The sequence below is a fragment of the Sparus aurata genome, chromosome 23 (genome assembly GCF_900880675.1).
Source record: "Sparus aurata chromosome 23, fSpaAur1.1, whole genome shotgun sequence".
NCBI classification, from domain to species: domain Eukaryota; kingdom Metazoa; phylum Chordata; class Actinopteri; order Spariformes; family Sparidae; genus Sparus; species Sparus aurata.
In genome coordinates this window covers 14,641,568-14,668,135 of record NC_044209.1, presented here as the reverse complement: position 1 = coordinate 14,668,135, position 26,568 = coordinate 14,641,568, and the positions used below count along the sequence as shown (strand labels likewise).

Genomic DNA, 26,568 nt, shown 5'->3' with positions numbered 1-26,568 from the left:
TTATAACCCTTAAATATGTTTGATTAACTACAAGTAAATTGACGTCCACAGCTAACCGTGCCACGACTATATTTGCAATGTACTTTTCAGTCACCCAGCTCTGGCTAACGTTACAAGTCTAACGGCACATAGATCCACAATTCGGTGGTAAATTAATAAGTTCAATAAGCAATTTAATTTAGTGATAAACGACTAACATATCATTTACACGGCCATTTTTAACGTCATACTAGTCATGTGTAGGTTACTTTCACTGATGAATGTCCCAGGAACCGACGTAACACTCGATATTAAAGTCGGACGTTATTGAGAACGTACACATAAATCTTGCGCATGCGCAACACGCATATATAGGAGGACAGGAATACATTTTACTGCACCTGTAGCATTTATCCAGTTGCAATTTTAATATCAGACGATCAGATCACGACGTTAAATATCACCTTTCTACTGACACAGCACAGCTCAACGACAGAAAGTCGCCATTGTTATTCCACTTTTAGCCGACTGCTAGCTTGATCCGTGCAGCAGTACGATCATGTTTACCTCCCAAACCTCGTCCTTCCAAGATTCAATTGACGTGGAAGAGAGAGATGACTATGACAGCGAGGAAATCGCTGGATACAGCCAGAAAATACAGCTGAACTGCTACTATACCATCTATCTTTATCAGGGCACAAGGTAATGGTCGATATTTGTTGTCCGACTTTATCTGTTTTTCCAAACAGCTGGTGTTGCTGCTCTCAGGCTCTGCTGCAAGTACCTTTCTCTAATAGAAATAATGGAAATTTGTGTTGCGTCTATGGTGTGATGTTGCATATGTAAGGAATGTAATCATTGTTTTAACGTGATATAATGTGTTCTTTTCTAATAATTGATTTTTATTGTTGGATTATGTATTGTTTACACTTTCTGACGCTTATCCTACAGCAGACCACAGAGTGACTATTCTTTCCTTTTTTCCTTGAATACAACCAGGTCCCTGGTATAAAATTAATGTTTATTTCTACACTACTCTTTTATTTACTATGCATTCTTTAGTTGTTTGTAGTTCTTCTTCCTAAGCCTGCTGACAGGAACAAACCTGCAGGTAAAAAGAGATTTCTGCATCGAAAACTAACCAGGTGATGAGTGAACTGTCAATTGTCTTAGATCTGAGGCTCCTGGGGAAAATGTGGCATGGAACCAGAGAAGAGCAGACTCCACAACCAGTCAGGATGACTTTAGGTAACAAAGGAGCCATTCACCTACCTTCTCCTTGCTTTCAGTGGTCGTTTCGCTTGGCTTTCACTGTTGTGCTTTGATGTATCCACGGGCTGTCACTGGAAATCCAACCAACATGGAATCAATGCTGTTTTCATTCGTGATTTTGTTCTTTTTTTTTGGTCATTGCTGTGCTGCTGAGTTACATGGCCCTTAGGTCTCTCCCAGTCTGAATGGGTCTCTCCATTGTGTCAAGTGAAGTTGGAAAAAAGTGAATGAAATTTTGTTGAATGTCTGTAGTGTTAAAGCAAAATGGCAAAGTACATTCTGTCAGTGTCTATGTGTTTTCTTGACACCTAGTGGGGTGGCACGGTTGCAGCTATGTGACTCAGTTGTGTGTTGTGTTGAATGTGGCTAATGGCTCATCAGCTTTTTCCATCTGTTCTCCATTGACTTGAGTGGCTTCCAAATTCCTCATTGCCACCACAGGCTGCTTATGGTAGTAATAATAATAATAGTGACTTTCTGCCCTTCCCACAGCCTGACACTAATAGACAGCAGCCTTCCATCAGAGGCAGAACCGGAGCTGCGGACTTACATTTCAAGGAGGCTGAGCAAAGGAGCCCTGCTGGGAGGCATGGGCAACATCGCCACGGTCGAACTCAGGTGAGAAGTTTACATTTTTCCTCACAACTAGAGCTGCAACGATTAACCCATTAATCAAATAAGTTGTTAACTTTTAAACTACTATGATAATTGAATAATTAGTTTTAGAGTCTTGGAAAAAGGTCAAAGTTCTCTGATTCCAGCTTCTTAACTGTGGATATTTTATTGTTTCTTTACTCCTCAATGACAGTAAACTGAATATCTTTGGGTTGTGAATGAGACATTTGAGGACCTCATCTTAGGCTTTTGGAAACAATGATAAGATTTTTTACCATTTTCTGACATTTTATAGACCAACCAACTAATCGAGTAATCAAGAAGCTATCTGACAGATTAATCAACAGTGAAAATAACTTTTAGTTGCAGCCATACTCAAATTTTGCATAATTTATGCTACATACTAACTAAGTGGGACACAAAATTAATGTATCATGATAAAACAAACAAGCCAAGGTCATGCTTGACTTCAATCCAACTGGAACGATGCAGCGTATGCTTCATTGTCATTATAAATTGTATTATAGGGGATCCAGTTTGTTTGATACATCACAGTAATAAGTGGACAAATAAGTTTGTTAGTTAACACAAATTTGTTGATAATTTATACTCTTCCCAGTATTCCGGAGCAGGCAGTTGGCTGCTACTGTTGTCTCCTAGAGCAGGAAAGGTCTCCTGAGCAGCCTGATGCTGATGGAAATGGATATGTCATCTGCTTCATGGGCGGCTCTGAGAAAGGACTGAACTTATATCCTTTGAGCAAAGCTGTCTTTTCCATAGTGTCCTCATTAGGTTCTCCAGTATTCATTTTATAGATAATCTTTGTCATTATAAAAGTTTCTTTTGCTTTTTTGCTTTGTTGTATTGTTTTCCACTTTGCTGTAGCTTTGTGCAGTATAACAAGCAATAGTTCCAATTCCTTGACCAAATTCACATTTAGATTAGAGCTGGATAAATATGTCCAAGGCCTGCATAGCAGCCTGCAAACCCCAGAGGTAAGAGTGTGTTATAACAGTATAATGAAGTTTTATATATATTGTTATTTTGCCATATTAATTTGCCTGTGTGTGTGTGTGTGTGTGTGTGTGTGTCAGCTGCAGAACCTTGAGACAGAGGTGCGTCCCTATCTGAGCCGGTGGTATGAGGAATCTGTCATGCACATCCATCGTGTGGTGCAGCTGGTCCAGAGCAACATCAGCTTCTTGCTGCACGCTGTGAGTCATTTTCACCCCTACAATATGTCCAGCTTGTCAGAGGTACCCAACCTGACATATGATAAATAATGAGAGGAAAAGCATCCGCACAGACCGATCCAAATTAAATCATTAACAGACTATGGCACAGATTGGTGTGTGCAGATGCCTTTTATATCATTTCACCTCAATAATATGCCATCATAACATGACCACAAACCTCTCCCTTGGATCAGCAGCTCCTTTAGAGGCCCTTTTAACAAGGTTTTAAACATTACCGTTGTAGAACAATACCAAATTGCAGTATTATAGGTAATTGGCTTTATATTGACATTATTTTGGGGAGTACTGTTTAGTAAAAATATTATGTGAGTAATGGAAAGCCAAATAATGTGAGACCCTTTTTTAGATAATTACAGTGTGACTTGCCACGGTTTGGTTTTGCAATGGAGCTCATTGATGTTTGGTTTTAAGTACTCAAACCAATAAATCAATTGAATTAAAGACATCACCAGTGATCCTCTCCTGTAATATGTAATATTCCTGTATTATTTATTTCTCTATGTATTTTTCCTCTGTTTTTGGTTTTATGTAAAGCGTCTTTGAGAGCTGTAAAAGCGCTGTACAAATAAAATGTATTATTATTATTATTATTATTATTATTATTATTATTATTATTATTATTATTATAACACATTTACCTCTGCTAATTGTGAACAGTTAATTTTGTTGTAAATAATAGAAAGTGTAAAGATTGGCAACAACTACAAAGTTATTTAATTACTGATTAATCTGCTGATTATTTTAATGATTAATATTTTACTCTATAAGGTGTCAAACAAAGTTTAAATGCTCAACACAATTTCACAGAGTCCAAAGTGACGTCTTGAAATTGCTTCTTTTGTCAAATCAACAGTCTAAAACCTAAAGATTTAATTTTATTTATTATCATAAATGATAACAGAAGTTGACAGAAATTATTAGGCGATTATTAAAATAGTTGGCCATTTTTATTTTTTAATCGACTGTAGTTACTCTGGTGTCATATCGACGGTACCTCAGAATGAGACGTTGTCATGGGTTCCAAGCCTCGCTAAATTACAACAAAACTATCTAGATCATTAAAATGCAGCCTGGCTTAGAGACCAAGTAAATGCCACTGTTTTTGTGTGACCTGCTCCTTGAAATACTTATTTACTTGCGCATCTGTAAGACGAGGCTTTTTTCCAGAGCAATTCATTTCAGCCATTACATCTTCTGTGTGCAGGCTCTGAGTCACACACCTGTGGAGGTCAATAATTCAGATGAGAGGACAAAGGCTGATGTGTCAAGGTGAGTTAGGTGACTGCCCCAGTAACAACACTAACACATCCTCAAATTCTAAGACTGTTAAAAAACAATAATAGTTATGTCTGCCAGTTGTTAATTTCCATGCAGTACAGTATGTGATTATTTGTTTGTTAGCTGTTAAATGTGTATTGTGTTCTCTACCAGGTTCATCAAAGCAGCCAGTCTGCAGGGCCTGTCCCAGCAAGACACAACAGCAGCTTCTCTGTGTAAGGCTATGTCAGAGGACACACACTCTGACCTGATCGTAGATTGCTCCACCAGCCCACCCACACTCTCTAACACTGGTAAGACATGCTCCGTGACGTATACCTGACGAGGAATATGTGGTTTGAGTTCTTTTCTCTTTCTAAGTATAATAATAATGTTTTCTTTCCTAGTCAGTAATCGTTTCTGTGATGACTGGATTCAGGCGTTTCTAAATGCTGCAGAGCGTTGTAATCCTTTCCTGCTCAGACAAATTCTGGAGAACTTCAAACTTAAGGTGACAAAACATGCACACAGACAGACTAGAGTTTCTTGACCTGTTTTCAGATCCCAAGATGTCTATGAGTGTAGAAGTTTTATCAGTCAGCATCAGTTATACTGATGGCAAAATGAAAAAGTCAAGAAGAAAATTGTTTTTAATATAAAATAGGCCAATGATGATATGCTCCAAGTCTATTTATTTTCATAACAAACTAATGAAACAAAGATATCCGCATTAAAAGTCCCACTAGCCCACCACAAGGTTGAGAAACTTTTAGATAATAGCTCTCAGTTCCTCTTTGAACAGATGCCTCTTTCCCTCATCCTGATCTCTTCCCTTTCTTAACAAGCTTCTTCCTCTCTATCAACCACTGCTCTCATTCGACAGGCCATCCAGGACATGAACAGCCTGAAGCGTTTTGTGCGTCAGGCAGAGATGAGTCACTACGCCCTTTTTCGCTGCTGCCAGTTCCTGCAGGGCTGTGGAAATGGAGATGTGTTGCTGCAGAATGCCAGGGCTGAGCACAGCGACCTGCCTGAAGCCTGCAGCATCATCACTGTCCTGGAGGAGTTCCTCAAGGAACAATCCCAGGCCCAGGCCTGATTCTATTAAACCATGTATCTCAGGGTTGTGGAGTCTGGAAACGTTCTCTGTAACTGTTGAGGCAGTCTCCTCTTAAAGCCACAAAACAGATAACTTAGTACTATCCTCAACCTAGCACTACATCTTAAGTTAAACATCAGTTTGCTTGTTTTTCACAGTTTTTTTTTAATTTCACAGTGAAGATATGTAGATTCGACCAACTTCTGAATGACATTTTCAGAATTTAGATATAAATTATTAATCATATCCTCTTCTGGTACTGCTGCTTCTCAGCTAGAAGAGTGATAGTCAGATGTGGAACATGTACTGTAATAGACTGACAACTTACATTAAGCTTCCCTCAACAAATATCACTAATAATAGTTTATTCACTCTGTAACATCACTGCACTGGTCTTAATAATTAAGGTTAGTTGTGAAGGGGTGAAGATTAAAAAAAAATATATATATATATATTTAACAGGTGAATTCAAATGAAAACAAATAGTGTGCATGTCAGTTTAGATCTATTTCTAGAGTGGCACTTTCCCAATCGTTTCCTTTTTTGCAATTTTTGTGCTGCATGAGTGTAACAATACTATGAACCAAATATTATTTGTAGTGTTTTGCTAACTGACAATGATCACAACACAGAACTGATCCAAGCGAAAGCTTCCACTCATTGGAGTGTAATTATCTGTTGCTCGATTGATGTCCATATATTTTTTTATTGTTTTGTATTATATTTGATTGTACTCTTTTCTTTTGAGAAGAAACATTGAGAATGCACAAATCACTTTTATGCATTGCTTGTTACATAGGCCTTCTTTTTGCTTAGATTTAAACCCCATACCTGCACTACTATGTTATTTTTGTCTAATGAACACTGCTACTGTATGTTTGTATGTCTATCCAGTGATATTCAAGTCAGTTTAATCCCTCTCTGGGAAAGTAGTGTTGTAGATATAACTGTGATTTTTGGATATCATTTTCTGTTTACAAAAATCTTCCCAGCTGTCACCAGCTGAAAACTTGATGAGAAAAAACTAAACGGGCACAATGTGGTCAGTCACTCACTACATTTAGGGAGCATTTGATTAGTCTAAAAGTTCTAAAACATGAATACCCCTTAAGAGACAAAATAAAAACATAGAGTGAAAGTAGATGGTATATAAAAGTGCTCACAGTAAATGTTAGCATGTTTTAATTTTATTTTCCTTTTATCGTGTACCTTATATGCTATTAAACCCATAAAGGGTTCAGAACCAAGCTTACACCATTCCTATTCAAACCAATCCAAAGTGTGTAATACAGCAATATCAATGTTGGTGGTGTACACTTTCAAACTGTGAAGCAGGTGACATGTAAATGAGTCATTTTACTATTGTGAATCATAGTGTGACTCGCTACAGTGCGTGATGTGTAGATATTTCTGTACAGTGTATGCTGCAGTTATAAATGTCTATGTGGTACTCGGTCTTGTATAGAAGGAGCTGAATTAAATACCACAGTTGAACCTCTTTGTGACTGTTTTGCGTGCTGTCTGGATACAAAAGTTCTTACAAATTAGACAAACATTTTTAACACTTGTTATATCTGTTGCATCACTGCTGTTGCATTGCCTCAAACCTGTCAAAGCATTAAGCACAACGTTACAGATCCTAAGCAGAAACAGTCTTCGTAACAAAGAAGAAAGAAGCAGATGAGGCTGCTGCTGCTACACTCCAGTCTATCACGTGTGTCCTCAAACTTGACCTCATATCATCCAGTAGAGTCCATCCTCAGCCTGCTCCTCTGAGCTGAAAGCTTGAGACATGCAAATGAGAAAATGTTTGTTAGTGCTGCATATGTGGCATTTTTTTTTTTTGCATGAATCATTCTGTGTACATATCGGCAACTGTGATTGTCTTATAACAGGAGCGTAACAAAAGCATGACATGAAGCAGGATTTACCTGAAGTGTGATCAGGCAACTTCCTTAAAAGAGAGCTTGGTACATCGTAGATGTTCTCTGTGGGGTCTTAAAAACGGCAAACAACAAAAAATGTTTAATATTCTGGTAAAACCAAGTATTTAGAAGCTAGCTGCCAGGGGAAAAACATGTTATCACACCTGGATTTTCAGAAGCCCTCCTGTAAGAGAGAGGAATGTCATACACCTCCTCGGCCATCTCTGTTGAAGTGCTGCTCTCACATATTTCTGAAGGGACAGAATATAACACATGACAGGGCCCGTTTGGACTGCTTGCTATGTTAGCATAGATGACAAATTTAAAGTTTATTTATGATCATACTTTTTCTTTTTGGTAAAATGTCATAGTCTCCTTCCTGTCCCTCAGCGTTGCTCAGTCTGCTGGAACACTGAAGGCTGTTGAGACTGTCACCTGAAAACAGAGTCGTTAGCATCATGTAGCTGAATGTTCAATTTATTCGAGACTTAATTAACAAGTCAAATCCTTTACCATTGTGATGTTGGAAGTTACAGGCTGGCAGTGTGTTTTGGTATATGATCTCCTCAGACAGGTGGATGGGGGAGGTGATGCTCCTGATCACATGGTGGATGTTGCCTGTAGGGGCAGAGAGGGGTCGAGCAGGCAGCGACTCCATCACACTCTCACTGTGTGAACGGATGGGTGTGATGCTGTTTGTTCTCTCTAGGTGCTCACCCATTTCAAGTCTGAAGAAAAAAATAATGGTCAGCGTCCGAGCAGCTGACAAAAAATCACCAAAATGCATGTGAGGAGTTCAAGTCAACTTGACCAAACATGAATTATCTTAGGTGCAGTTCAGATCTTTCATGAGGAGAAAACCCTGTTCTTACTCACTGTGTGCTGCTTCTGGAGACCCCAGTGGTAGAAAGATGCATGGCTTGCCATAGGTGTCCTATCCACTCCTGTCTGAGAGTTGCTGTTTCTGCTGCCTGCACACACACACACACGCACGCACGCACGCACGCACGCACGCACGCACGCACACACACACACACACACACACACACACACACACACACACACACACACACACACACACACACACAGGTGTTTGGAGAAGTGATGGAAGAAGTATTACAGTCTCCCACCTGAGAGAGTACTATGGCCACTTTATTACAAATCAAACTCAAAGGGAAAGGAGATTTTTTTATAGTGCTTATTGGTTTATTTTCATATACTCATAGACTCATTATCTATGTGAGTATGCAAAATAACTGGCAACCAAAGTAATCAAAGAGATGTAGTGACATATACAAGTACAATATTACCCCCTGAAGAGTAGAAGTAGAATGTATTAAACTCTCAAGTTAAGATAGATGTAGCTCAAAATAGTACTCAGTAAATGTAGCATAGGCTGTTTTCAACCCCTCATTTAAAGGCAAAGGTGACCTGAACTGCAACAGTCACAGCCCACAGATCGATAGTCTTCAAAGAGAACACGACAGTCAAACCACAGATATGACTCACCAACAATTTTCTCTTTCCATTGGTCATGATGATCTCAAACATAAAACGCTTACTGTCTGCTCTCTGGACCTCTCGCACTGACTGCACCTGACCCAAGAGGGGGACACAGAGATCATAAACGTAAGTAAATCAATCTGTTTCCTAAATAGAAACAGAGAAACTGTGGAGGAGGAAGTTCTTTACCTCTATAAACACAGCAACACCGCAGTGAGAAGTACAATGTTAAAAGTGAAAGCCATGTACTTTCACTTAAGAGCGTCAATATTAACATCAAAATATACTTTAAGTACCCATAATGCAGAATGTCCCATTTCAATTTAACATTATATAGGCTGATATTCCATATCCACAACAATTCATAGGAAAATGTTGTACTTTTCCCCACTACAGTTATTTGACAACTTCAGTTACTTTAATATTTAGTTTATTACAAAATAAAATCAACTAATAAATTACATGAAGTAATCAATTAATAAATTAAGATAACTTTAAAATGCAACTACTGATTCCCAAGAGGATTCACAAGCTACCCAACAGATGAAGTATATGAAGTAGTCAAACCACATTTACCATCGTCAACATAAGTACTTTTTCCTTTAGCACATTTGATGCCATTGCTTTTGTTCTTTTATTAAAGCAACATTTTAAATGCATGATTTCACTTGTAACAGAGTATTTCTACATTGTGGTGCTGCTGCTTTTACTTTCATACAAGATCTGAGTACTTCTTCAAACTCTGGATATGTATTAAGACTATCAATTACTGTAAGGTGTCCATCTAAAGCAGGCAAATAGAAGTATTAGCGTACAATATACAGGTGGTAATTAATTAAAAGAGATTCTATCCACAACAGCAAAGCAATTACTCATATATGGACTAAATTGTTGAGAACTTACCGTGTAAATGTAGTAATTGCCTTTCAAGTGAGACTGTGGAGAGCAAAGTCAGCACAAAAACTCTTTAATGGTTGAGCTCTTTGGGTTAAAGAAGTGGTACTACCAGTGGCAGACCACTGACAAGAACATTTGAGTGTGGATTTTAAGATATTTACACCGCAGCAAATGTTACTTACAGCACTGCCATTCTTTTTTGTATAGAAGAACAAGGTTGTGTTTTGAAGCCTGAACCAATACGTCACCCAACTTATTTTCTAGCAGCAGGAAACAAAATATTAGTCATTTAAAAAACAACAACATATATTCGCATTAAACACCGAGATAGTTTGTAACTCACCAAAGTATCTCTTCTTTTCTCTAGGAAGCCCTCAAACAACAACTTAGTCCCGTCTATAGACATGTTGGCCCTCTGTGGTTATTTCACACTGTGGCTGCCAGAAGTTTATTAGTCTACCTACCTGTGAATGTGGTGCGACTTCCTCCTCACACGGGCTGAGAGCATAGTTCGCAGCCACATCATTTACTCACTTCTCTATTCACTGGCTTTACAAAAGGTCCCAGCTAATCGTACAGTTTCTTACATCATTTCACACATCCACTTTTTAAAATGCACAATTCCACTACAGCATTTAATCAAGGACACACAAACACGCCGATACCAGTGGGTGTAAATTTCATTTATTACAGATATTTAAAACCATTTTATTTTCCAGGTTGATGTTAAATTAGCTGTCATTCCACCCAACAGCTGAACAGCTGTGCCAGATAGTTTCACTTTACTTTATTGTAAATGCTGGAAAATAGAAGAATGAGAAGAAACACTTTCATAATTTTAAGGTGGAAGAGGTGCGCTGAATGGCTGCTGTTAATAGCGTAATCTTTTGCTCTACGGTGCCTCTAACTTCATAAAAATATAATGAGGGACAAAGCTCTATCTGAAAACCAGAAAATTAAAAACAAGCAGAAAGTTATGACACACCATGAAGACAGCTTTGATAATACTAAATACAAAAATACATGGAAAATGCAAATCCCTCCATCTGTTTCATGCAGTGCACTCAAAACAGACAAGAAAACAAAGAAACGGGTTAATAAATTAACACACAAAATGAACAAGTGCATGACATCCATGACCTTTCTAGTGTTAGATGTAGCACTAGCACCTCATGTAGGTGATGCTTCCGGCTTGTGATGTTGTCTATGGGGTTCAATCCTAAAATTCTTGAGGAATACATACATAATATACTGCATATACACAACTATAAACAGATTCAAGTCCCTTTGTGGTGGTTCTGTATATGGCTGCCTCTCTCTGGTCTCCATCCATCTAACTAATAATACTGACCTGAGACAAAAAAAAAACAGAGGACTGGATCAGCTGGAGACATCCAGGAACTAGTAGTGTCTGACCTGGACTAGACTAGACCAACGGATCCCATAATGTCAGCGTTACAAATTGACCGATGGGCAGCTGATGTTTCAAAAGTAACCTGCCCTTTTCCCCACAACATAAACAAAAAAAAAAAAACTAAACCAGACTACATTTTTTTTTTTTTTTTAAATGCATACAAAATGTACTTATGTTCTGCTCATTTGTTTCTTGCTCGTGTTGTGAGATGGGGATGAGGTGGAGTTGGATGCTGAGGCATTGTTCAGTCTTTTTGAGTCTTTCAGGTAGTAGGGAATGGGCAGAGTCAATACTGGGACCAGGGGGGAGGAAGTCTCATGCTGTCTCATCACCGCTGTTTGAGAAGGGCTCTGTACATGGCGAAGCCCAGCACGGCACACACTGTGGCACCTACGCTCGCTCTCAGCCAGAAGGTGGAGTTCTTTAGGTCCGCCTGAGCCATGTGCCTGAGAGAGGAAGTAAGAAACAAAGAGCAGGTGAGGGGGATGTAGCATGGAAAAAAGGGGGGCAGCATCTAACACAATAAGCGATGTACAATTTCCTTTTCCACTTTGTTAAAACCAGAGCGGGAAGAGTTGCCAACTGACAAGAAAAAGTCATGTGCTCCCTGGAAACTCCCTAAAATTAGGACCATGAATGACGAATATCGGTGTCGTCTGATGCCATCTTGAAACAGGAACACATGCTTTCTCTTGACATTTGGTTTAGTTTTGGTTCAGGGAACAGGTCCAAACCAACATATGGGTCAAAAAAAGGAGAGGTGTTGGACTTTGAGGAGGAGCTGCTTTAAGGCAAAAAACAAGAAAACATAAAACTGATGGATTATTAAAACTGGGTTAACAACAGCCCTACCAAACAGATCCAACTGGTCAAATACTGGGAAACTAAGCAGACAGAAATAAAAGCAAGCAATGAAAAGGGGAAATGCAAGAAATAGCAAAGTGTTTAAAACAAGAACACTAAGAAAAGAACTGCCACAATTAATTTGATTAAATATAACAATTTTAAATTAAATCCATCCAGCAGCTGATCTTGATCTTTAAGACACACACTAGGATCCTGGTACTCTTGTGGCATCAGGAGAGTCTTCAACATCTTTTTCCTCACAGGCCATTCATAAAGACAAGTTCAGCTGCCTTTAATTTTAAAGGAACAGACTGACTTGAGTGATCTTCACCAGATATTGAATAAGACATGGAACCTTTCCTGTAAAAGACTCCATTAAGTCCCTCTACAACATTTCAGGACATAAATACAAACATTGCATTATCTGTTAAAATAATGACCCGACAACCTCTTGTTGAATACTGGTTAGATGAACTTATCCAACACATACTTGCCCATCCATCCACATGATTAAAATAAAACATCCTTCTCCCTCGGATCTTGCTCCTGTCTTTACCTTTCAGGGAGATTTAGCTGCTCTGCAGAGGCCTCCATAAAGATGGACCCCTCCACGTTGGAGATGGCTGAAACCTGCTGCGTCAGGCTGAAATCCTCCTCTGACAGCAGGCAGCCCCCCACAGCTTCCACCCAGCCCAGCAGCCTTCCACACGAATAACACACGCACCCAGTCACACTGTTACCAGTGGTGTGCCCATACACACAGACACACACACACACACACACACTCCGATTCAGTAGGTAGAGCTGGGAAATATTTCAGTAAAATACTGACTACGGCTGCAATAGCGACTGATGATAGACTGATAGACTGATAGACTGACAATTTTTCATGGGGTCTATAAAATGTGAAAAAAAAATGTGTGTGTCTACACGCCAACGAGTTTAAGTTTTAAGTTAAAATCTTTCTTGGAAACATTACTAATGATTTTTAGGCAGGTGAAATTTCATTAGTTTAAATTAAATATTTTTGTTTAAGCATCAACAATTACACCAAAAATACTGTGATATCTAATCTCATCTGTAACACCCAGCTCTACCCAGTCCGAAAAGTAGGAAACTTCAATCACCGCCCAAACCCAAAGCATAAGCTCAACCATGACTGCATACCTGTTCAAATGTCACCGCACACTTCAAACACACATCACATATGCATACACATACTGTACACACCACATGGCAGCCAGACTGGAGATACTGAGTCATTTTAGGAGGTAAATATCATAAGACTACATTTTTAATTCCTCTGAACTGACCTTCACATTTCCGATTTTTTTGAAGTGGCCTGACACAATTAGCTAATTCTGAGTGTAATTTTTGTGATTGAAGAAGTAATTTAAAATCAAACAACACAATTCAACCCAATCAACCAGCACCACTTTTCATTTATCATGTTGGGCATCCAATGTGGTGTGTTGCTCCTTGCACTGCCATGACCGTCTATTATGCATCATGCTATTAATAGTGTCAACAACTCCCAGAGATTAAACAGCCATCAACACATAGGGTTAGTACTCGATGCAGAACTTCAATATGCAGTTCTACTAGGGTCCATGAACACCAAACCAGAAGCCCTGCATTTTATGCCACTTTAGGCAAAAAAAAATAAACAATCCACAATAATAATAATCACTCATTTGCCAAAAACCACACACTTCTGTAAAATCCAACACCATAAACAGCCATTAAAACCCTGCACTATGGAGCAACAAACCTCCCACATCTTATTCAAAACACCAAGCTCTCTTTACTGTACAGATGGACAGATGAGAAACATATTCCCAGCTGCCAGTAGATGGCAATATTTTGCTAAGGCACGCCTTTGGTTACCAAGACAGAACAGATATGCCATGCAACATAGCAGCAAGCAGCTTAGCTGAGCGTGAAAACATGCAAGAGAATGAGGGAGAGGGGCAGCCAAAAACTTGTGTATGAACACCTATTGAGTGGAAGGAAAAACACAAAGACAGGAAATACAAGATAGGAAAAACAGGGTGAAATGACAGGGTGATTGGTACAGTACAACACACTCAATTTAAACATCAAAGATGAACAATTTGATTTTTAACATCAGCCTGTTAAATGTATGAAGTCTAAATGCACAGGAGCTTTTATTTTAGGAGATGCACAGTAAGCATATAATTAAAGCAACAACTGTGCTTTTCAAAATAAAGAGTCTCCTGTTGGTGTAGACTTCGGACTTAAGCATGGAAATGAAGACAAAGCGAGACTGAAAACATCATAGATACTTAAGCACTGACAACTGATGAAAGTTGGTGCTGTCAAGAAATAAATAGACATGGATAATTGTAATATTTATATGCAATTTAAAAGAAATCACATAGCAAACATGCAGACATGCAGACTTCAATGAGGTTTTCAGTTTGAAGCACAAGCCAAAGAGAGTGGTTGTGTTTCTCTCATTATCAATGCAAATGATATGCTTGTTAGTCAAGATTTACAGTTTGCATATCCACTGCAGGACAGGAAGGAGCAAACACAAAACCTTTAAAGAAAAGAAAGATCTGGCGTATAGTAGTTTGAAACTGTATATACATATATTAATATGTTCTGAATTTTTAAGAATAGAAAATTGCATCATGCCTCTGAAATAAATGAAAATGTTTCCAATTCACAACTTCTGTTTCTAATCTAACAATATGTTTGTGTTATGTATAGTAATCAGTATTACGAGTTAAGTTTGCACTGCAAAAGCAAATAACATCATGCGTTTCATCACACGGTTTCAGACACACTGTCACCTGCCTGGCTAGCAGCCTGTGTGTTAGCTGGTTGAGCATGGTCACACTTCGCTGTGTCAAACTGTACAGAGAGCTGGTAGGCTGGCTGGAGCTGGAGCAGAGACCAAGACACCGAACATGACCGATGGGTTTTAGGCATGTGATAAAGAGAGTGAATAAAACCATATCCTCTGAATGTAGCTTAAAAAAGATTATCTCCTTGAAAGAGATACTGACACCAATTAGACCAAAACCATTGTGGCAAACAGAAGGAGGATTTCCCCAAGAGCAATCAAGTGTCTAATTATTTTCACATAATCTAACATTACTAAAGCAGACTATAGTATTTACTTAAACAACCATTTTTGGCAGTGCAAGGTATCACTAATCTCACATTTAATGACATCAACATTCCCTTTTCCCTGCAGTGGATATGTGAAGTAAACCTGGTCACTAGCGAGCACTGAAGGAAAGCAAAGGAGCTGTCACCATTAGAGAGCTTGGGAGAAAAAGGAGCCTCTCTGTTGCCCATACCAGAGGACCAACCCAAGGGTGGGAGGAACAGACAGGAGGAAGGAGTCTATGTTAAAACACTAGATCTTATTCTACGTATGAACCTGTTGAAAACGACCCTGCGGAGTTGGGCCTTAATATTGCGCAGCAGCTCCAACTTGAGGAGGTTCTGACACAGGCAATAGGTGCACCTGTTGCAGGTGCACATACAGCGGAGACGGGCATGGCTGCGGAAAGACACAAAAATGTGTGTTTGCACCACAATACAAAGACAACGGGCAGCAAACAAGACACAGGGGGAGAGGAGGAAAAAGCCAGGATTAAAACCTTGACTTCACTTAAAACATTAAGTCACTAAGTTTTAAAATTCCTTTCTGAGTTGCCAGTTACCTTTACCTTCCCAACCCCAAATGCATTGAACGTATTGACAAGGAAACAAGTCTAAAAAAGGAGCATAATTATAATGAAACAAATACAAGAGGGAACCACACAGAAACGATGGGGACAGTCACAAACAACAACAAAATCTGTAGGGTAGCAAATCAAGAACAAAATGCAAAAGCTCTCAAAATCTGTCAAAGGTCTAATGTCTTTTGGTTTTGCCACTTAAAACATTTTGGTATCCATTTTTTGTATTTTAGCAGTCATATAATGGACTGGTTTAAATAAAAACAGAGAGACTCTTTTTCTGATATCAATTTAATCTAAGACCGAGTTGCCCAAAGCCTTAAAAAGGTGAGCCACTGTACCCCCTGCTTAACTCAGGACTTGGAACCATTTTTCTTGGTTACAATCAGTGACACCAAATTACAAAAAAAAAAAAAAAAAGAGACATGATTCTTAACATGCGAGTTGCCAACATGTTGAGCAGTGACAGATGCTGGGACAGAGGATTTCAGCTCTGCACTGCACATTTTATGCTAATGGACATTTTTATATTTTACATGTTTTTTCCCAGCTAAATGGAAAACATTTTCAGCTAGGATGAAGGGCATTTTGTAGTTGCTTGGTCAGCCATACTCTTTAGTTTGATTAGCAAATCATTCAAACCTCAGAAGGTCAATAATAGGACAGCTTCATACAAAGGATGAATTAAGACACCTTTATGAATAGTTTTACATATTCAAACTGTTAATATAATGCATTTAACCTGGACTACTTCAAATGTGCTGGGTTTAAACATCTAGTTTCTGAGTCATCACTGTTTGAGCCAGGATTTACCCTCATTCAGTAGATTAATTTACTTGTTTAGTCTTGGCAGCCCCTGGACTCAGCTCGCTTCTCAGTAAGCACATTTCTATAAATCAATGCCTTACAAATGATGCCTAGAGTGCAGCAGATCAAATGGTTTCAGAATTTAGAAAATAGGATTTCTGGCTGGCTAAAATAAGATTTATGGTACGTCGCACTGAGTGCCAATTAATCTACTCTGAAATCTAATCTGATCAGAGAGCTTTGAGAAGTTAAGACACCCTAGAAAGTCAGAGGATTGCCCTATAGGCTTTCATACCGCTGACTTACAAGCATCAGAAAGTGGCTGAAAGAGCCCAAAGTTTATATGTCACACAGTATATAGATGGTGGATTTAAATTATTTAACCATGCGGTTACATTTGAACACTTATTGCAAAATGTCACTGTCTGACACATACATCCAGGAGAGGTAAAAGTTCATAGGTATAGACAGGTGGGTAAGCTAGCTATGTTTGCAAGACTCCCAGAGGTGTAAAGGGTCAACTAGATAAGACCACAAAGAGGCTTGATACTCACGGATACATGGCCATGGTGGTGAGTCTAGTGTAGATGTCTTTGCTAAGTGCATCGGTCGTGTTGCACGTGAAGGGCTGGGGTGGGTGGAGCTTGTGCTTACGGCAGAAGTCCTGCGGTGAGAGACTGTAATGCTGCCGTACTTCATGCAAGTCTGACTTGGCTGCAATCACCACGCACGGTGTCTTGCTGTCTATGAAATATTGCTGCCAAACAAGAAACAATCAGTGTTAGCAGTTTGACAAGCCTCAGTTCATCTGAAGAGCATTTTTTCCCGACTTCTGAAACATACCTTGTACACTTTGGCACAGTATTCAAAAGTGCGAGGATTGTTGATGTCATACACCAGGCAAACCACATCACAGGCTAGGTCTGCCTCTGACAGGAAGTCAAAATCTGGCATCACCTCATGGAGCTTGTGGTGAGCAGACATAACGGAAAGAGCGAGAGAGAGACAGAGTGTGCAGATGGAGGGATTAACGTTTTGCAGAGTACTAATGCTGATACACAGTAAATTGTAATACACACAGATTATGAAACAGTAATCCAAAAAGCAGAGGAGTAAATGGTTCTTACCAGCAGGTACTTCTCCTGACCATAAACATAGGTCGTGCTGATGGCATACAAGGACTTGTGGTCTTCTCGAATTCGCCTCTGTTGCTGTGGTGGATAATAAAAAAGGTCAGTTTATAAACTGGCTTGTTTCAATTTTCATCCAACTCTGGAAGCTGTCTAAATCACACACAGTTTAACAAAGTTCTCATATCAACAGTTTGTTGACTCTGGTCTGCTGTGAGGTGGTTGACATGTAATTTGGGGCATGTTGTTTATTTTAGCTCGGCCTGTGGAGTTACAAGTGATACAGGATTTTTACAATCAAGTGACGCAATGTGCATCAGGTGAAGAAAGCGAGCATCTACTCATGGACAAGAGGCTAGTTAATGTTAGGGTTCAGCCAAGCAAGTCATTATCAATCTACACAGTATGTGTGTGGTGAGACCAAGCCTCTCATCCATGAGTAGATGCAGGTTTTCTTTTGCATATCGATATAGTTGCCAAGTGCAGTTCTGTGAAAAGAAAATAGTTTTGTCATGAAACTGCTCGTAATAGGTCTTGATTATCTTGAGTAACTGGGTCATGATTTCTGGAAAGAGACAAAGATATAATTTGACTGCATCATTTGCACATTCCAAACAAAAGCAGCTAATAATTAACTGACTTTAGATTTTGGTTATCCTATAGTTAGACTGATTTAAAAGTTCTCTTGAGATATGATATGAATGTTAAACACTGCCCTCATGAACGTGAAGTAAAGTTTAATGGGGGTTGCAGCCATCATCTACACTGACCTGCAGATTCTTGCCCAGGAAAGCTTGGAGGAAGCCACTCTTCCCACTGCCCCGAGCCCCCAAGACATTGCAGCGAAAGACACTGCGCTGGGTCTGTTTCTTCTGCAGATCAATGCGCTTGTTACGCGTCACTGAAAGAATAGGGAATGCATCATTTTAAATACATACTTTACATATATGAAAAATGGCAAGATGCAGTAAAATTCATGCATTTCATTTGTATAAAAACGTTAACAAAAAGCAAACAATGCAGGTATTGATCAGTACAGTGCTTAAATTCTGAACAGAAATGTGTTTATTTCTAATTTTTTATTTGTTTTGTTAATCTGCATACAGGGCTGTTAATTAATTAAATGATATTATCTTACCTGTAATGGCAGCTGCTTGGGACTCCTGTTCATAGATGATAGAGTAGCCTAGGTAACCTAAGTACTCCAAACTACGCTGCACATCTAGATATGTTGTTAACCTACCACAGAAAACACAAAAGTCAGGAGCATACCAGATTTACACATGCATGATTTTGTAAAACGATCTGTGTTTTTTTACGTAATGAATCAGGTCCTACAGTAGTGTGAACGTATTCAGACGATGTAAAACTAAAATAGCAGTGAGTGTGTCTCTGTGTGTACCAGTATATTAATAGATAGTTCCATACTCACGTCCACTGGGAGAGGTATCCCTGGTATGTGATCCATCCCTGGTCGTTAGTGCAAACCGTGTTGTTGACATCTGGACCCCAGGGCATGTAGGGAAAGACTTTGAACAAGTCCTTCACCTCGTCTGGCGACAGCGCACAATCTCTGTCCTGGAATGTGACAAGTGTATATACATTGACACAGATATTTATGTCAAGATTGTCTAAATAAATGAGCAACAAAAGTGGTTAACCTTAAACATCTAAGGTTATTATTATTATTATTATTATTATTATTATTATTATTATTATTATTATTATTATAAATAATACTTTTTTTTTTTTTTTTTTATAAAATTTCTAAATCTTCAACATTTCTAACCACTCACTTTGTCATGTTTGTCAAAGACACTCTGGAGGAAGAGGTAAGCATTGTGGTTAAGCTCTGTGGTGCAGTCTGGGGGGATCTTTATCCTGCAGTACAGGGACAGAGAGAAACAATATTGAACAGAAAGCTCTAGAGTGTCAACTGAAGGGCATTAGCCAAGAAAACTGCAAATTATTTGATAGTACATAGTTATCAGTAGAAGGCCTCAACATTTTTTCAGCATGAACAGAAAACAAAACATAGCATTATAGAAGTATTGTGTATACCCAGTGATGACTAAAAGAAAGCTGAAATTGAATGTCTTAGTTTCAAGTGCTTCTACAACACATGACAACTGGTCAGCACTTTTATCATCAAACAGGACAACCTGCTGATTTAGCAAGAAGTTCTGCTCAGACAGCCCCATCCATCTCGTCTCCACTGCAACTTCAACACAAAGAAAATGTAACTCCACAAATAAGCTTTAATTCTGCACTTACACAGGAAACAGGTATTCCTGTGTGAGCTCCAGGTCATCGTCATAACCAAACCTCCGGAGCACAGTCCAGGTGGTCTCGTGTCGACCTCGTTGTATGAAGAGGGTGTGCAAGAACAAAAAGCCTGTAACGATAAAGATAACCACAAGAGAGGGCTTGTTGAAGAGACATGAGGAAGCAGGAGAGAGGAAGAATATGAAAACAAGTAAACAGGTAAGTGTCTGACCTTTGAGTGTGAGTCCATTGTCCTTGACTCCATCATTCATGTTCCTCCTAACAACATTCTTTACATCCTCCAAGGCCTGAGGTGCCAGTGGTGTATTGAAACACGTCCTCTGTAGACATACACAAATGACATAGAGCAATGTGTGAAATAAGAAAGCAGTTTGGTTCATGTTTAAACCTGCCACCCTAAACCAGTCAAGCAGTTTTCACCTTATATCACACTACACAGCTCAGTGAAGCCTGACACTTATCAGTTTCTCCAATTTGTGCTAGAGAGGAACACTTCCATATTTTGCATAGCCATGAACATTACACTGACAGTGACACTATAATGTGAAAAACATTACCTGGAAGAAGTTGAGCTCATTGTCATTAAGGATGCCGTCGTTGTCCAGGTCAGACACTTTAAAGATTCTAGTTAGAGCCTTAATGCAGGAGGGCTTCAGCTGCAATACAGAAGAAATGTAATAACTAGGCGGTTAAATGTACTTTTAAAAAAAATTACTCACTATGGCAGCTAACTTCAGGGATCCAACTTTTTTCTCTCCTGAATACGTTCCTGCTGAACACTTCCTCAAACAAACCACTTCTAGCCTTTGATTTCTCCCCTTTATTCATTGGCATTTTCATTCACACATGCACCCTCAACATGCTTCACGAACTGATTCCGTGTCATTCTCATGAGACTGTCACTAAATACATAATTGGCATCCTGCCGTGTTAGAACGAATGTAACGGATACCAGGTACACTACATTTTTTAATTATGTTGACAAAGAAACTGTATTCAGCAGTATATGAGATCAGTGCAAACAATCCAAGTATGACAATTTCACACTTTTGTAACAAGTGTAACTGTTTTCAATGATTGCTCTATGTTGCAGTAAGCATACTCAATACCAGGATCCGGAAAACTGCACACCAAAATGGAATGCAGTCTTCACTGAAGTTATTATTTACACATGTCTACACATCTGCTGTACCTGCATCTACAGTAGAGAACTCACCTCCTTCTCTTCTGGGCAGTACAGGGGTCCTGTCGGGTGGAGAACAGCCTTCTGGGCATAGTAGAAGAGCTCAGAAATGTTCTTCAGATTTTTGGCAGAACACTGAGGAAAAAGGGAAACATGTGTATGTGAATGCCCTGAGCAAGAGCAACCCTGGAGCATATTCCATTACCTTTACTTCAACATTTTCCCAAAAACCTTAATGAAGTTATGTGAATAGACAATTTAACAGTGTCAATAGAAGGTCAATGGTCAAAATAGTACAGAACACTGGCAGAAAGTAACCGAGTACATTTTCTCAAGCCAAGTACTTTCGCATAACACTGAGTTACTTGTACTTAACATTGCATTTGTTCATAGTCAATTAAGTATGATCTTGAGTGCAGGACTTTCACGGTTAACAGAATATTTTTAAATTGTGGTTCTGCTACTTAGAGAAACAATACTTATTTTACCACTGACAAAGACAAACAGAATAAACCACACATGTATGTACCTTGGTACAGCAGGACATACAACAACCCTGCACCTTGTCTAAGTCAACAGTAAAATATTGGTTTACATGTCTTTCATACAGAGTTCAACTCTCACCAGCTGTGTGACCACACTCCAACTGCATCCACTCTGTATGTGACTTCTCTCACGTCCTCCTCATCATCCTATTTTAACCACGTAATTAATCCACCTGAAGAGGCCATGACTAAGCCATCTCATGCGACAGAGGGAAATTTGAATTCAACACTAATGCAGACAGAGGCCAACTTCCTACAAACCTATCAACACACTCTCAGTCCATCAGTCAGAAGGCCTTGGCTTTGGAGCGCGCAATTCAGTAATCTAAATCTATTAATGACTCAGTCAGAGTGCAAGTGGAGTTTGCAGCTGGACAGCAGCCAAACAGCAGGAGGGGCCAATCTGTCCTGCAGACAACCGGCCTCACTCTGTAGAGTCCCTGCTAGTATTGGATTTCATATTTCATTTGCCAGTTCCTCGCTCTCAAGTGCTTCATCAATATTTACTTCGACATTTCCCACAATGGCTCCAGAGGTCTTATATGTGTTCGGTGTGTGTTTGTGTGTGAGAAAGCGTATTGATCTCTTACCTCAACACAAGTCTCAATATCCTGGTATTGATTCATGATTGGCAGGATGGTCTCCATGCTGCTGTGTTCCACCAGATCCGACTTGTTACCCACAAGGATCAACGGTACCCTGTAATAAAGCCTTTCATTACTTCACTATAAAGCTGCAACAACTAGGTGACTGATCAATTAGTTGGTTTACAGTTACTGAATTAACCTTTAATTAAGAGGGTTAGGAAATTTGAAAAAGAAGAAATTCCCCTTCTTACATCATTGTGCGACTATATTTGGGTTAAAGTGTTGGACAAACAAGACATTTGATGATGTCTACAAGGACAAGTGATGAGACACAAAAAAACAATACCCATCAATATGCTATAAAGGCATTCTTTCTGCTGAGTAAGCAAAATTTGCTAGTGGGACAGGCCTCGAAGAACAAGTGGCAACACATTACACAATAAACCAAAAGGGCTTAATTAACTTTCAGATGCAGCACCATCAGCCTAGCCCCCACAGGGAAGAAAGACACATATACACAAACACAAATCTATTAAAGTGACATGATCACACCTGCTGTCCTTGTCCGTCCTGTCAGTTATGAGGGGGATCCAGTGGCTTGTCACCTAGGGGAGTAAAGCACAACATCAAACACTGTAGCCGGGCAAACATCCATTACAAACATATATTAATATTAGCAGATTAGGATGATAAGCATATCAAATTCCTGACATACTGACATTGTGGATTTAATTAACTAAGCTGAGCACAGATATAAATCACACTCACCTTTTCAATGGACTTCTTGTTGTTGACTGAGTAGACTATGCAGATAACATTTGCCTGTAACGGGGAAAATAAGCAAATAATTAATTGTGATGCACATACAATATCTATAGGGTGCAGACATTACAAGAACAGAGGGGTCAAGCCAACCTTTGATATTTCTTGATACAGCTGCTCATCTGACTGTTCAGCTTCTAAAATTGGCAAAAGGCAAACCAATACAGTGTTTTAAATGTCATCAAGCTTTGCTGTTACTAAATCAACCCATTTCTATTGTCATGAAGGAAGGATTACCTGAGTAGTCCACAATATGTGTGGGCACCCTCTCCGGGGTGACATCAGCTGGGATGGTGATCTCTTCAGCTCGAAGAGGAACCTGGAAGACAGGGGACAATGATCCAAATGTCTGGGAACAAGGACGCCTTCAATAAATGTAACATTTGTCTTGTATTTTAGCTTTTAACTCTCATGATTCACACATATCCAAACAATAGTACAACCTGAAGAGATATGATTAACTGTAAACAGCTTCCAGTATGATTTCTACCATATGGATCATCTGATTGGCTGCCAATACATACCTCATCAGGAAACTCCTCACTGACCAGAGACATTATCAGTGATGTCTTCCCCACCTTGGCTGTATGGGCAAATGATAAAACATTTTTTTTTTAATACAAACTGTCATTACACACCTCTTTTACTGACAATGGGTCATTAGCACATAACCTCTCTAGCATTTCATATTAAGGGGTCTGGGAAATGTACTATGTGACAGGGCAGAGATAACAGCAGCTGAAGAGGGTTATGAAAAGCAGCCAAGCACCACAGACCTCACAGGAGCATTAGCTACATTCCAGCACAGAGCAAAGCTGAAAGACACAGTGGAGAAATATGTTCTGAAATGATGCCTGTGTTATATAGATTTAATATATAATATATCTTAACAGGTATACCTACAGTTTGACTACTGGGTTTTTCTTTCTTGCATTGGGAAATGCATAACTCAAACTTAATATTATTCTGTTGGTGGTGGATACCCAGCAGTTGCAAAACAATATTAATTGGCCACTACATCTAAATATACAACAAAATAAGTATTTCTGAAGTAAATACACATTAATATTTGTCCTGATTCCCTCTCAACTTAGAAAGAGGGAGCTTCTGTCTACAGTAGAACAAATGCTTGAGACAAAAAGAGCATCTAAAGCAGCCACCCATCCACCACTGCTACAACCAAATCTACTGACAAAACAGTTTTAACTTGCGAGGCCTTTTGTACTGAGGGATTGTTTGCTGTAAGGTTGAGACGATGAGCTCATTATTCAATTGACCTATCAACTCAAGAGTAATCGTTTTGATAGTCAATAAGTCATTTATCACACAGAACGAATCCATCCTAAACAGACAATCCACCTGATAAAAATATTAGTTGCTGCTTTTGTCTGTTTTATATGACTTTTGAAATTATTACATATTTTGGGTCTCAGGCTGTTGGTCAGATAGAACCTGCAATTTGAAGACATCTTCTAGGTCTGTGGGAGCTTTTGGTTTGTATAACAGATTATTTGTGGTCGCCTTTTTTCACTCAGTGTCTTGACAGTTGATCTTCGTAACCCCACTGAACTACTGAACTTCACAACACTGAAGTTGGCACGTAGCATTTTGGCTTCACTGAAAACCACCTTGCCAACTGTGGAAATGTAGGCCATCCTGCATAGCCACAACTGAAATATAAATAGTACCATCAACACACATGCTTCGGAGAGAACACATACACTAGACAAGGTGAAACCATTCTGGTAGGATGGGATCTGTTGCCTTTTTTACTTAATTCCACCCTCACCCCAGCATCATGGAAAAGGTCAACATGTTGTAATCACAAACTTTTTTCCCATAACTCTGCTCAATATATCAAACAGTGCATCTGTGTGCCAATTAGGACTGAAACATTAGTCACCAATGGTTAATTCATAAGCAACTATCTTGATATAATGAGATAATCACAAGTTCATTATCAATCAAAAAAGTCAAATATGTTATGCTTCCAGACTCTTGATGGTTTTTAAGGCCAAAGAGATTCATTGATATCAATAAATAATTTGTTTCTGCCCCCTCTAATGATACTTATACTTTTATTTAATTATCTTTTCTCTCACTCATCTGTTGTTTCTATTGATTATTGTTGAGTAGTTATTTCTATATCTGGTATTCCAGTACAACCTCATACAAAAATACAGAGTGAAAAAGTCCAATACAACAGGACTGCAATAAAAACCACCCTCATAGTGCTTGTCATATTTAGCTTTTGAGTTAACCATTTAGCTATTCGCACCAGGGGGATTATTATGCTGTATTATCAACAGTAACGTTACATATTTAGTCTGGTTATGAGAAGGAGAGTGTTGAGTATCAAGACAGGACAGGACATGGAAATACTCGTGAGACAGCCATCATGCACCATGTGATACCTAATTGATAGAAACCACATAGAACATAGATATTTATTGTACTCATACAATGGAATAACTTACAGTCACTGTGTAAGATTTGTACACGCTGTGAAATAAACCAACCAGCCCCTCACTGCACATATAATCACTGCTAGGTGTATTGTTAGATTAAATGAATGCCACTGCTAGCCGTAGCATCTAGCTCACTCACTAGCATTTTAGCTAATAAAGCATTCAGCCGCTTAGGGATTAAAGAAGCTACTTACGTTCCCCTACAAGTAGTATCCTCACGTCCTTCCTCATGTTTTAGCGTGCTTCCCTCTTCAGAAAGGACTGTCTTTATTGTTTCATGTAGTCCTTTGGATGCCGTCCCCCTCCAGCAGTTTACCTAACGTCAGGCCTGCGCAGTGGAGTCCTGCCGCTGTCAAACTCTCGGCGCCTTTGTAGGGCAAAACGGACGGACAGTTTTCTGTGCTCCTTCGTGTTTTCTACGCGCTTCTTCACAACTTTCGACTTATCAGCTCAGCAGGAAGGCAATTTAAAAAGTAGTTGGTGGCACATTTCTCCGTAATTTCAGGTTAATCACAGTCTTTTCGGCGCCTTCATAGCATTTCGCATTGGATGTTTCATGGGCATGCCCGACCTCCAGTACCCGGCAACTACAGGGAGTCGCACAGGACAAACTTCATATGATATTTAAAAAAGCGTTATGCCGCTCTCTGGCTCCAAAGAGAGGAACTACATTTATTTCGTGGCTGTACCTTTGTAAATGATCAAACTTCTTAGTGTTAAAACTTAACATTAGACTGTTTTAAACTGTTTAAAACTGTTAAACTGTCTAATCACAAAAGCTTTACATGGCAGAACTAATTTTGGTGTCCTCTTTTTTTGGCTTTAATTTTAAAATGTAGTTGGTTTTTGTCACATATTTATAGTGTTTTTTATTTAATTTGATATTTAATGTATGTGCATGTATGTTGCCATAATGGATTGAATCTGACATTCTGTTTTTATGTCTTCTTTTTGTGAA

General features: G+C 39.1%; 3 protein-coding genes across 10 annotated transcripts; 1 reads left to right on the top strand and 2 right to left on the bottom strand.

The window, feature by feature from the left end:
• Positions 1–303: 303 nt before the first annotated feature.
• c23h17orf75 (chromosome 23 C17orf75 homolog) lies at positions 304–6,976 on the top strand. Its single transcript, XM_030407163.1, has 10 exons — positions 304–681; positions 1,153–1,227; positions 1,744–1,869; positions 2,486–2,614; positions 2,801–2,861; positions 2,961–3,080; positions 4,327–4,391; positions 4,554–4,693; positions 4,787–4,890; positions 5,263–6,976. The coding sequence occupies exons 1-10, from the start codon at positions 539–541 to the stop codon at positions 5,476–5,478; spliced, it is 1,179 nt and encodes a 392-aa protein (XP_030263023.1). The 5' UTR covers positions 304–538; the 3' UTR covers positions 5,479–6,976.
• LOC115575265 (uncharacterized) lies at positions 6,622–10,264 on the bottom strand. 2 transcript variants are annotated; one of them, XM_030407164.1, is made up of 10 exons: positions 10,147–10,264; positions 9,986–10,063; positions 9,810–9,842; positions 8,913–8,999; positions 8,280–8,374; positions 7,917–8,131; positions 7,749–7,838; positions 7,568–7,654; positions 7,410–7,475; positions 6,622–7,262 (listed from the first exon to the last, which is right to left on the bottom strand). In XM_030407164.1, exons 1-10 carry the CDS (start codon positions 10,207–10,209, stop codon positions 7,213–7,215), a joined length of 864 nt encoding a protein of 287 aa, XP_030263024.1. In that variant the 5' UTR covers positions 10,210–10,264; the 3' UTR covers positions 6,622–7,212. The 2 variants fall into 2 exon arrangements, with proteins under 2 accessions (XP_030263024.1, XP_030263025.1); XM_030407165.1 differs by lacking the exons at positions 9,810–9,842; positions 9,986–10,063 and having other exon boundaries at positions 10,147–10,240.
• Positions 10,265–10,465: 201 nt separating this feature from the next.
• Positions 10,466–26,216, bottom strand: rhot1a (ras homolog family member T1a). 7 transcript variants are annotated; one of them, XR_003982728.1, is made up of 21 exons: positions 25,805–26,216; positions 23,667–23,725; positions 23,380–23,461; positions 23,236–23,279; positions 23,089–23,142; positions 22,873–22,925; positions 22,324–22,432; positions 21,222–21,323; positions 20,563–20,661; positions 20,217–20,325; positions 19,994–20,114; positions 19,516–19,600; positions 19,152–19,297; positions 18,858–18,958; positions 18,490–18,620; positions 17,717–17,800; positions 17,433–17,555; positions 17,144–17,346; positions 15,479–15,601; positions 12,620–14,973; positions 10,466–11,663 (listed from the first exon to the last, which is right to left on the bottom strand). XR_003982728.1 is itself a non-coding variant. In XM_030408080.1 (20 exons), exons 1-20 carry the CDS (start codon positions 25,839–25,841, stop codon positions 11,546–11,548), a joined length of 1,983 nt encoding a protein of 660 aa, XP_030263940.1. In that variant the 5' UTR covers positions 25,842–26,216; the 3' UTR covers positions 10,466–11,545. The 7 variants fall into 7 exon arrangements, 3 of the variants coding, with proteins under 3 accessions (XP_030263940.1, XP_030263941.1, XP_030263939.1); XR_003982729.1 differs by having other exon boundaries at positions 12,620–14,059; XR_003982731.1 differs by lacking the exon at positions 15,479–15,601 and having other exon boundaries at positions 12,620–14,059; positions 14,887–14,973.
• Between the last annotated feature and the right edge of the window lie 352 nt (positions 26,217–26,568).

What these genes read in the sequence shown, in the direction of transcription:
- c23h17orf75 (XM_030407163.1), top strand. Translation starts at nt 539, where the DNA reads ATGTTTACCTCCCAAACCTCGTCCTTCCAAGATTCAATTGACGTGGAA. An exon ending in TATCTTTATCAGGGCACAAG is followed by an intron (nt 682 to 1,152) that starts GTAATGGTCGAT and finishes CAATTGTCTTAG; the next exon opens with ATCTGAGGCTCCTGGGGAAA. An exon ending in ACCCACACTCTCTAACACTG is followed by an intron (nt 4,694 to 4,786) that starts GTAAGACATGCT and finishes TTTCTTTCCTAG; the next exon opens with TCAGTAATCGTTTCTGTGAT.
- LOC115575265 (XM_030407164.1), bottom strand. Translation starts at nt 10,209, where the DNA reads ATGTCTATAGACGGGACTAAGTTGTTGTTTGAGGGCTTCCTAGAGAAA. An exon ending in CAAAAAAGAATGGCAGTGCT is followed by an intron (nt 9,843 to 9,985) that starts GTAAGTAACATT and finishes TGCTCTCCACAG; the next exon opens with TCTCACTTGAAAGGCAATTA. An exon ending in GTCTCCAGAAGCAGCACACA is followed by an intron (nt 8,132 to 8,279) that starts GTGAGTAAGAAC and finishes TTTTTTCTTCAG; the next exon opens with ACTTGAAATGGGTGAGCACC.
- rhot1a (XM_030408079.1), bottom strand. Translation starts at nt 25,841, where the DNA reads ATGAGGAAGGACGTGAGGATACTACTTGTAGGGGAAC. An exon ending in GATACTACTTGTAGGGGAAC is followed by an intron (nt 23,726 to 25,804) that starts GTAAGTAGCTTC and finishes TTGCCCATACAG; the next exon opens with CCAAGGTGGGGAAGACATCA. An exon ending in CAGGAATACCTGTTTCCTGT is followed by an intron (nt 19,601 to 19,993) that starts GTAAGTGCAGAA and finishes CCTGTACTGCAG; the next exon opens with GATAAAGATCCCCCCAGACT.